Source organism: Galeopterus variegatus, unplaced genomic scaffold (assembly GCF_000696425.1).
Source record: "Galeopterus variegatus unplaced genomic scaffold, G_variegatus-3.0.2 Scaffold427, whole genome shotgun sequence".
NCBI classification, from domain to species: domain Eukaryota; kingdom Metazoa; phylum Chordata; class Mammalia; order Dermoptera; family Cynocephalidae; genus Galeopterus; species Galeopterus variegatus.
In genome coordinates, this window is record NW_007726538.1 from 603,701 (window position 1) to 612,848 (window position 9,148).

At 36.6% G+C, this 9,148-nt stretch overlaps 1 protein-coding gene across 3 annotated transcripts in view; it reads left to right on the forward strand.

Moving 5' to 3' along the window:
- Window positions 1-8,036, forward strand: part of PLGRKT (plasminogen receptor, C-terminal lysine transmembrane protein) — a 53,908-nt gene extending 45,872 nt beyond the window's left edge. For all 3 annotated transcript variants that reach the window (XM_008568640.1, XM_008568641.1, XM_008568642.1), the window contains 3 exons: window positions 3,180-3,310; window positions 3,907-4,016; window positions 7,631-8,036. In XM_008568640.1, the coding sequence (XP_008566862.1) occupies window positions 3,180-3,310; window positions 3,907-4,016; window positions 7,631-7,752 (363 nt within the window). In that variant the 3' untranslated portion in view covers window positions 7,753-8,036. The remainder of the gene's footprint in view (window positions 1-3,179; window positions 3,311-3,906; window positions 4,017-7,630) is intronic.
- The last annotated feature ends 1,112 nt before the right edge of the window (window positions 8,037-9,148 follow it).

Below are 9,148 nucleotides of genomic sequence, written 5' to 3' on the forward strand. Positions count from 1 at the left end.
TAGTATTGGAAAACATGGTCTGGGTGCTGGGTGTGCTTGTTTACAAGAGGCTGGCATCACCTCTCTGCCCTCTCAGTGGACAAAGCTAGGAAATGTATGTACTTACACGTTAGTAACATGTATGTACTTACATAACATGTGCATGCATGCATATCTATGAATTTATCTTTGCCCATCTGTATCTATATTAAGCTAAACATGAGTTCATACTGATGTCATTGACTCTACTCTAGTACCAGTTCATTCTAATCTTTTCCCCTTGCTTGTTTGTAACTTCTCTCTCTAATAGTTAGAAACCTGGCTCCCACCATCTGCCATCAATTTACTTGTTTGTTCATCTCCAGTAGACATGTTAGGCAGATTCAAAATTGTTAACCTTTACCCTGTGAGAAACAGCTTTACCAACTAGAGTAGTGTTTACCTACAGCTCTTTCTGTCTTTAGTTTTACAGTTTCCAGTCAAAATGCCATTTTCCAAAGTTAGTTAGATAAGTCCCTTTCCTCCATGCCCTTCAGCGAGGTTATGTCACACATTTGTAATGCAATCAGATTATTTTGTTACAGTCTGCACTTCATCTTATGCATCCCCTGACCTCTTGGCTGATTCGTAAAATTTGTTTACATTAAGTTTCACTCTGCACTGTAAATTTTTATGGGTTTTGACAAATGCAGGGTGTCATGTATCCACCACAACAGTACCATCAGATTAATTCCACTGCCCTTAAATAGCCCTCTGCCTACAATATTTTGAGAGTTCCCAGGGGATCCACTTTCAAACTACCTCACCTTGATTTTTGGTGGAAAAAAAATGTAGGCTGTGACTTCTTTCATCTCAGGTAGTGGTTCTCAATCCTTACTGCACACTGGAACTACCTGGAAATGCTTAAAAAATGCTAGTGCCTCAGGAGATGGGAACAACTGTTTTTGAGGTAATAACTTGTGCACTACTTCCCAGTGCAGAAAGAGGTGACAGATACAGCATCATTGAGGTTTTCTTAGGGAGTTAACATATGTTCTATTGAACTACAAATGCTAACACCAGATATGTCATAAAATTAAATGATTTATTGTCATTTTGGAAAAAAAAATACTGATGCCCAATCCTACCTCCAAATTCTGATTTAATTGGTCCCACCTGGTTTAATCAGTCTGGGATGAGTCTGGACACTGTGACTTTGAAAAGCTCCCCAGGTGCTCACAATGTGCAGCCAATGTTTAGAAACACTGATTTTGGGCTCCTCTGTGTCTTGTTTGGATCCATGCCTCTTGATAAAGACACAAATGATTAATTGCTGCATTTAGATCACTTTGGGGGATATTATGAATTATCATGTAAATTTTGCGAATATGTAATGTAGCAAGGGTGAATTTCACACACTAAGTAATCGTGTATGCAAAAACACAACTTATTGTTTACTCTCTAACTGAACTCAAAATTAACCTCAATTTCTACTGGCGATGGCAGATTTAATATTGATAAGTGACTTATTACTTTGGGTTTAAAACTCATTTCTTTGGGAGTAAGTAGTTGAATTCAGCTTCACTCTCTCCCTTTCTCTGTTCATTTTTTCCTTGGAATGATCTAGGTTTGGGTCCAGGTGATCTTAGGCGGCACAGGCATTAGGGAAGGCACATCTTGTTGGAGGAGGCTTTTCTGCTGTTTTCTGTTTGATGAACCTGGGCGGTGCTAGGTGATTTGCTCTGATGGTGTTTGACCATGTTCCAGATGGCTTGGCCATCATCTCCGTACTGCTGATCTTCGCAGATCCAGTCACCTTCCCCACCCAGTCGCTGGCTTATGTTCACTACTCAAATGTCTTTTATGGGGTTCCCTGATCCTAGGGTTTTTGACTTTGGTAACACCTGCTTTCAATTTTCAGCTTCCTTCTGTGCCCCTCTCCAGGTGACATGAGAATCTTGCAGACTTTCTTCACACCCCTGGTAAGCCGTGGAAGACTTAAGTGGGCTTTCTCAGGCCTACTCTGTGCCTAGATCTGCCCTGCAACAATTTCTACTCTGCAATAGCTGCCTTCTCAACAGGAGGCAGGGCCACAAGTCTTTTCTGTCTGGGTATTCCCAAGGCCTATCTGGGGTTTTCATCACATCCCCCAGGGCTTCAAATGCCAAGAGGGGCCAAGGAGCTGAGCCCCATCTTTATATCTAAACTCTCATTCTCTTCTCTCAGTTCCTTCCGATGGTAGAAAGAGGTCATGGAAGGGAAACTGAGTCACATTATTAGTCTTTCTTCCCCATCTTAACATTTGTATCATGAATTCTATGCTTGATGCTCTCTAGCTTTGCTGATATTCAGTGCCAAGACTTTAAAATTTAAGAGCCACAATACTTTTCTCTCTCAAGAATCTGACTCTCTTCAAAAAATGGGCTTGGGCTTTTAGACTGTTGCCTCTCCTATGGATTTTCTTTTTTTCTTTTTTTGGCATCTGGCTGGTATGCAGATCTGAACTCTTGATCTTGGTGTTATCAGCACCATGCCCTACTGAGTGAGCTAACTGACCAGCACCTGCCATCCCCGCCCCCATGTATTTTCTAAAAATCCATTCAGAAATTCAGTCTCAGTCTCCTTCTGTGTTCTGGGCTGTATTTGCCTTCTGCTCCAAAGTAGTGAAAGGCACTGACTAAAGTGGCAAAGGGCTGAGGCAACAGGAAAAATGTAGCAAAGAAAAATCTCTATTGATATCTCAAGATAGCACCCCTCTACTATATATCATGATGTGATATGGACCTGATACTACAAATGAATTTCAGTTTGAAGTTGGACGGATTTGGAAAGCAAAATGACTTCAGTGCAAGTGGTAATAACAAAGGCCAATAAGATGCATCTGTGTTTAAAGACCCACAGATATTTCCTCACGTGTAATGGAAAAACTGGACATGTATTTGAGGCTTGGCTAGAAGCTCTAGACCACATGCTGCAAATACGTCAGGAGGCAGAAACAGAATATTGGTATCTATTCTGTTATATTCCAGGAAGATTTCACTGCCAAGATAACAGTTGGGGTTGGCTGTCCAGAGAGACTTTAGTCAAAGTCTATTGAAATAATAATAAAACAAGAATCAAAGCAATTGAAGAATGAAAATCCACTGGAAAAGCAGATTATTAACTCTGTGTTCAGATTCAAAAGACAAATAACCATGCTTTGTCTTTTGTTTTGTCCTCAGCTGGAAAGGCAGCTGATAATGCAGAATGAAATGAGGGAAAGACAAATGGCCATGCAGGTTGCTTGGTCTCGGGAATTCCTCAAATATTTTGGAACTTTTTTTGGCATTGCAACCATCTCCTTGACAGCGGGGTATGTTTGCTATTTACTTTAAAATTTTCATAAATAATTTATTCTTTTTGTCTTTACCATTATCATATTATTACATTAAGTTGACCAAGATAGGACTTTGGTCTAGATAGTGTATATGTAAACAAAGTTACCTCTTGTAGTTTAGTCCTTGGGGGTAATTCTGTAGAATCACGGTGGTAATAGTTAATTCTACCTTTAGTTTCTTATATTTATTCTGTCCTTTTCTCCACTTTATAAGTTAAAGAGAGAATTGACTTGACACTGAGATAGGAGGCCTGTACAAGTTTATCTTTACAATCCCTAAGTGGTAGATATCAATCCTTACCCATTTTAAAATGAGGAATCTGAGCCTCAATGTCAAATAAAGATGAGCAAGTCATAGACTCTGCCCTCAAACACTGCAGAATCTGGTGAGGGGTATTGGGTAAGAAAATTTTATTTCCATAGAAGACTCCAATGAATTAAGTAATTTCTGAAATAGAGGATAGTCTTCCAAAAAGCAGGTAAAATGTTTTCCTTCAAGTATAGAGATGTGTATTTACAGGTTTTTGTTTTGTTTTGTTTTTGATATTGGTTCTTTTTTGTTCTTGGCTTAGAGCAATAAAAAGAAAGAAGCCAGCCTTCCTCCTCCCTATTGTTCCGTTAAGCTTTATCTTCTCCTACCAGTATGACTTGGGCTATGGAAACCTTTTACAAAGAATGAAAAGTAAGTCTTTGATAAACCAGAGTTTCTATTTCCTGATTCATTTTCTTATTTAAGGGTTCTCTTCTTATGACCCCTTGACTTATGAAGATTCCAACAAGACCCTCTCTCCAAGCCTCTGATAACCAACATTTCTGCTCCATCTCACACATTGGTATGCTGGAGCCAGCTCAGACCAGCTCACAAGAACCAGTTGTTAGATTTTCAGGAATTTTATAAGCTGGTTGTTAGACACAGTCATTTATATTCTATGAAAAGTTGATATGTAAAGTTATAATTAAGTAGATTATAATTAAATATTATTAAGTTATATTAAAAACAAAGGTAATAAATACTCAGAACTCATCCATTTCTAACTATTTTACTATTACAGTATCTATACTTTCAGTCTATTTATATCAAATTGTAGCTGTATGATAGAAATGTAGATACAATATACAGACACAACAAAATACAGCTACAATTTCAACTTTAGTGACATCTCACTGGTAGCTTGAAGATGGTCATGGTGGGTATTCTGGTGAATATTTAATAACCAACTTTTTAAGGAAAAATGTACTTAAATTTATTATTTAAATTTATGGAAAAATTTAAATTTAAACCATGGAAATCTGCAAATGCCAAATCAGGGCTTGACTTCTTATTTTGTTGACTGTCCAGACCAGGAGTTGGCAAACTATGGCCTGTGGGCCAGTCACCTGTTTCTTAAAGTTTTATTGGAACACAGCCATGCCCATTCATCTGTGTATTGTTTATGTCTGTCTGCTTTCCCATTACCAGGACAGAGCTGAGTCACTAAAAGAAAGATGTAAGACCCCATGAACCTAAAACATTTACTGTCTGACCCTTTAAGAAAGTTTGCCAACCCATGATCCAGACTTTAGAAATTGGTGAAGAAAATGCTAATAATGCAGATTTAGCTTAAAAGTGTGTTGTGTCTGTAGCCATTATATTGTGAGTAGCATAAAAATTTGAGGAAATATTTTTCAGTATTTAAAAACTATTATCCTATTCAGCAGAGTTGTCTTTCACATCATTCTCAAACAAGTGAAGGCCCAACATACGAGGATACTTCAAAAAGTTCGTGGAAAAATTGAATTAAAAGGTAATACGAATCTTTCCATGAATTTTTTGAAGACCTCTTATATGTCATCATTGTTTTACTTTAGTCCTACTCATTAATATGAATGAAAAGACCAGCCATCATTCGTGTTGGAGTTATACTGTCTCATCAACTTCATAGATTGGCTATGGATTCCAGAACAGCAAAGATCAATGAAAGCATCCTATGAGAATCAATTCACCATATGGAATTTAAGATTTAAAGTATTGTATGTTTTGTTATGTGCTATAAATATTTTATATTAGTAAAATTTATACAAAACTTATATACATAATAAATTTAGGTACTTTTTTCCCCCAGAGAGCTGGTTGTTAAATATTCACCATCATAACACTGCTGTCACAGAATCCTGGCTCTTATTGACCTGGAAGATGGCACTACTGCCACAGAAGCTCTTTCTGTCTCAGGGAGATGAGAGTTGTCTCTTAGTTTAAGATATCCATGTCTTCCAAATTCCTACCACTTTTCTGGGAGCTAAACTCTCATGAGGATCCCTATGTCCCTGTTTCTCAAGCCTTCAACCCAGATCATATTGGAAACAGTGGTTTCCCAGGCCTTCATCTTTGCTATCTTGTCCTCTCCTGGCTGATGGGCTTATCATCCCTGAGGGACCTCTGTGGGGACTGGTTTGGTATGGGAAAGGAGATGGTGCAGACCTCTCTCCAGATATTGGGAATAGGGACTAGAACATGTCATTCCCAGGCCTAGGGACACAGAGGGATCATATGTTCTTAAAAATTCCCATTTGAGGGCTGGCCAGGTAGCTCAGTTGGTTAGAGCATGGTCAAGGATTTGGATCCCCATATCAGCCACCTGCTCCTCCTGCCCCCACCGCCAAAAAAAAATCCCATTTGAAAGTGGAAATTCATCTTTCACATAAACACTATGTTAAAATATCCACTTGGGGTCAGGTATTTCTGATATCAGTAATATTGGTTCAGCTATATTGTGGGCTAAACAGTTTTTTGGTTGATGACCTAGAAATTTATTTACAGTATTATTATTATTATAGGAAAATGTATTCTATGTTCTAAAACACTGATCTACAAATTAACTTTTGTAGTACAAACCCATTTTAAGCTGGAAACTAACTGTATACAGTTGATTTACTAATGTTAAACTCATTTCAACAACCTGCTCAGTTTCACTTTACTCATCTGCTTAAGAATTGATTAGTCTGAGCTCAACTATGTCTCATTGTTTTTGTGGAGATTAGAATTCTCAGTGCCTGCTAAAAATTAATATATAGAATTAAAAAATGTCAACTCTATTACAAAGCATTCATTTGAACATATTACTAAAGTTTATTTTCTAGGAAAGATTGACTATATTTTTGGGAAGTAATTTTATTACAAATCCATCAGCATCTACAGAATATAAAATTTTATACTTTCAAGCATGTTGTGGGAATTTCCTGTAATAAAACTCCCAAAACTGTAGAATCCGTCAGGAAACTTACTACATTAGAAAGTTTAGGCTATAGGTTTTTCCTTGTTAATAGTGATGACCCTAAATATACAATCCCTATTTGACTGAATTTATCATCAGCCATTCTGTAAACATATACCGAAAATATATCACATGCAAGGCACTCTCATGTGGAAAACACCTAATCTGTCATTAATGGCCCACCTAATTACATATAATTTTATAATGATTTCAACTGAGGCAAAAAAAGAAGATGTTTGCAGATGGTCAAAATATTCTTATAACTTGAAAATTATAGCCTGCTCTGTTGGGTTTGAGGTACAATTTAGTGTGTTAAAAGAGGAGTACTTATAGAAAGCATTAGCCTTCACTTTCAGAGCAGATTTATGGAATGTCAACAATGTGTTATTATAACTTAAAAAATAATTTTGTTAATTAGTCTTCAACAATAAAATGTGGCAAATGTCACTGGGACCAAGAAATTACTGCATTGCTAGCTGTTGTTGGAAAGAGAAATTATTTATAAAAATGTATATATGTGTGTGTATGTATGTATACAGACTAAACAACATTTAATATTATTTTGGGTATTTACAAGTGATTTTAGGTCAAAGATTTGTTTTCTTGAAAAACTGGAATTTATAGTAAACTTTATTTTTTCTCTTGTCACTTATGATGTATTAAAGGGTAATAGAAAGATCTGTATGTGGTTTTTCCACCAAACCTCTCCAAACACAATTAACTGTGATCATACTGACTTTGTTAAGGAAAAAAAAAATTACTTATCTTAGTGTTCTTTCTCCTCTGTGTTTTAAAATGCTGTCTTCTGTAAAAAAAAAAATCTTTAGCATCTGATTTGTCTATGAATTTTCAGAATTCGTCACTTTTTCACCTGAGAGTTACATTACTTCTCCTGAGGAAAATGGGTGAAATGTTTAACTGTGAGATTTGGAAACATGGCTCCACTAAGTGTTACAGCTTGTCACTGGAAATATAGCAATTAGGCCTTCTCACAAAATGCTGATGGCCCCTTTGTCACCTTGTATATTTCTGTACTTTATTTAAGGTGAAGCTGAGGACATACTGGAAAGAGAAAAGAGTAAGTTGCAGCTGCCAGGAGAAATGATCACTTTTGAAAGCCTTGAAAAAGCCAGAAGGGAACAGAGTAAATTCTTCATAGACAAATGAAATTATGCTTACTCACCAAATCTGAAAGCACGGAATTATTGGCTTGAATCATGGTTTTTATAATTTTTTAAAATGTTTGAGATTTTGATATAACAGATTTTATTTTAAGATATTAAAATGCAACATGAGTTTTGTTGAGCTATTTAAAAATAAAATTTATAACATTCAACACAAAATCATGAAGGTAATCCAAACAACTTTCAGATTTCCTGTACCTCTGTGTGCTTTACAGATATCTAAGTATAAAATTAATAAATTATATGTTTTGGATTTCTGGAAGCAAATGTCCTGCTTTTCATATCACATTTGTCTCCCACAGATGCTCCTATTATTTGGATTTGTCAATTGTGTCTTCTTCCCACATGACAGAAAATAACTAATATTAATGACTAACACATATATTGCACTTACTGTGGCTGACACTGTTCTGAGTGTTTCATATGTATTCTTGTAATCATCTCAGCAATTCCATGAGGCATGCATCACATTGTGAAGGTGGAAACTGAAGCACAGGAAGGTTAAATTACTTGCCCAGGGTCATACAAGGGCAGAGCTTGGATTTGAATCTAAACAGTTTGGCTCCAGTGTCTGTGCTCTAAAGGGCCTAGAAAAGTTTAGGCCTTGACTCATTTGTAGCATGCAAAGAACAGCTGTGAAAGAGAAAAGGTAACAACATTCAAATAGTGACTCAGGACATAGTTGCAAGAGAGGTGGGAAGGAGGGGGAGTTTGATTAGGACTCATTATTTAGACTCATTAGGACCTCTACTCATAAAATACTCCTATGTACACCTATTTCTCCAGATGCAAATTCTACATATAATACACTAATTCCAAAGATATTTATTAATACCTGTTATTTGCCAGGCACTGTTGTAGGTCTGGGAGCTACATCAGTGAATGAGTAGCCTAGGCCCCTACATCCTGGCAGAGGAATATGTTCTAGTGAGGGGTGGAAGAACTGTGGAGGGCAACAGATAAACAAGATCATTTCTGATGGTGACACATGCTTCATTGAGAACAACACAGGAGGTTAAGAGAATGATTGGGAAAATGGGGGTGGGGCTCCTTTAGATCTGTGGTATTAGTGAGGCAAAAGTCAAAACAGAACTATTAAAATAATGGCTTTGTGGTGCAATTACAAATTAAAAATTAAAACATCTTCCAATTGTCCTTGAATGTGTTGCTGATTATCTAAAGCTTTTCCCCTCTTGTTAGTACAGTACCCTTTTTATTGAAAGTACAAACATTTCTGCTATGATGCTCTTAATTTATTTCTTAGTCATTATGTTAGTTTTATTCTTATATACACATTATTATTATGAAGCCTGTATTACCAACTAGACATCTGACATTTCCAAACTGACCCTTATCCAGTCTTTGTTCAGCTAGCTTAT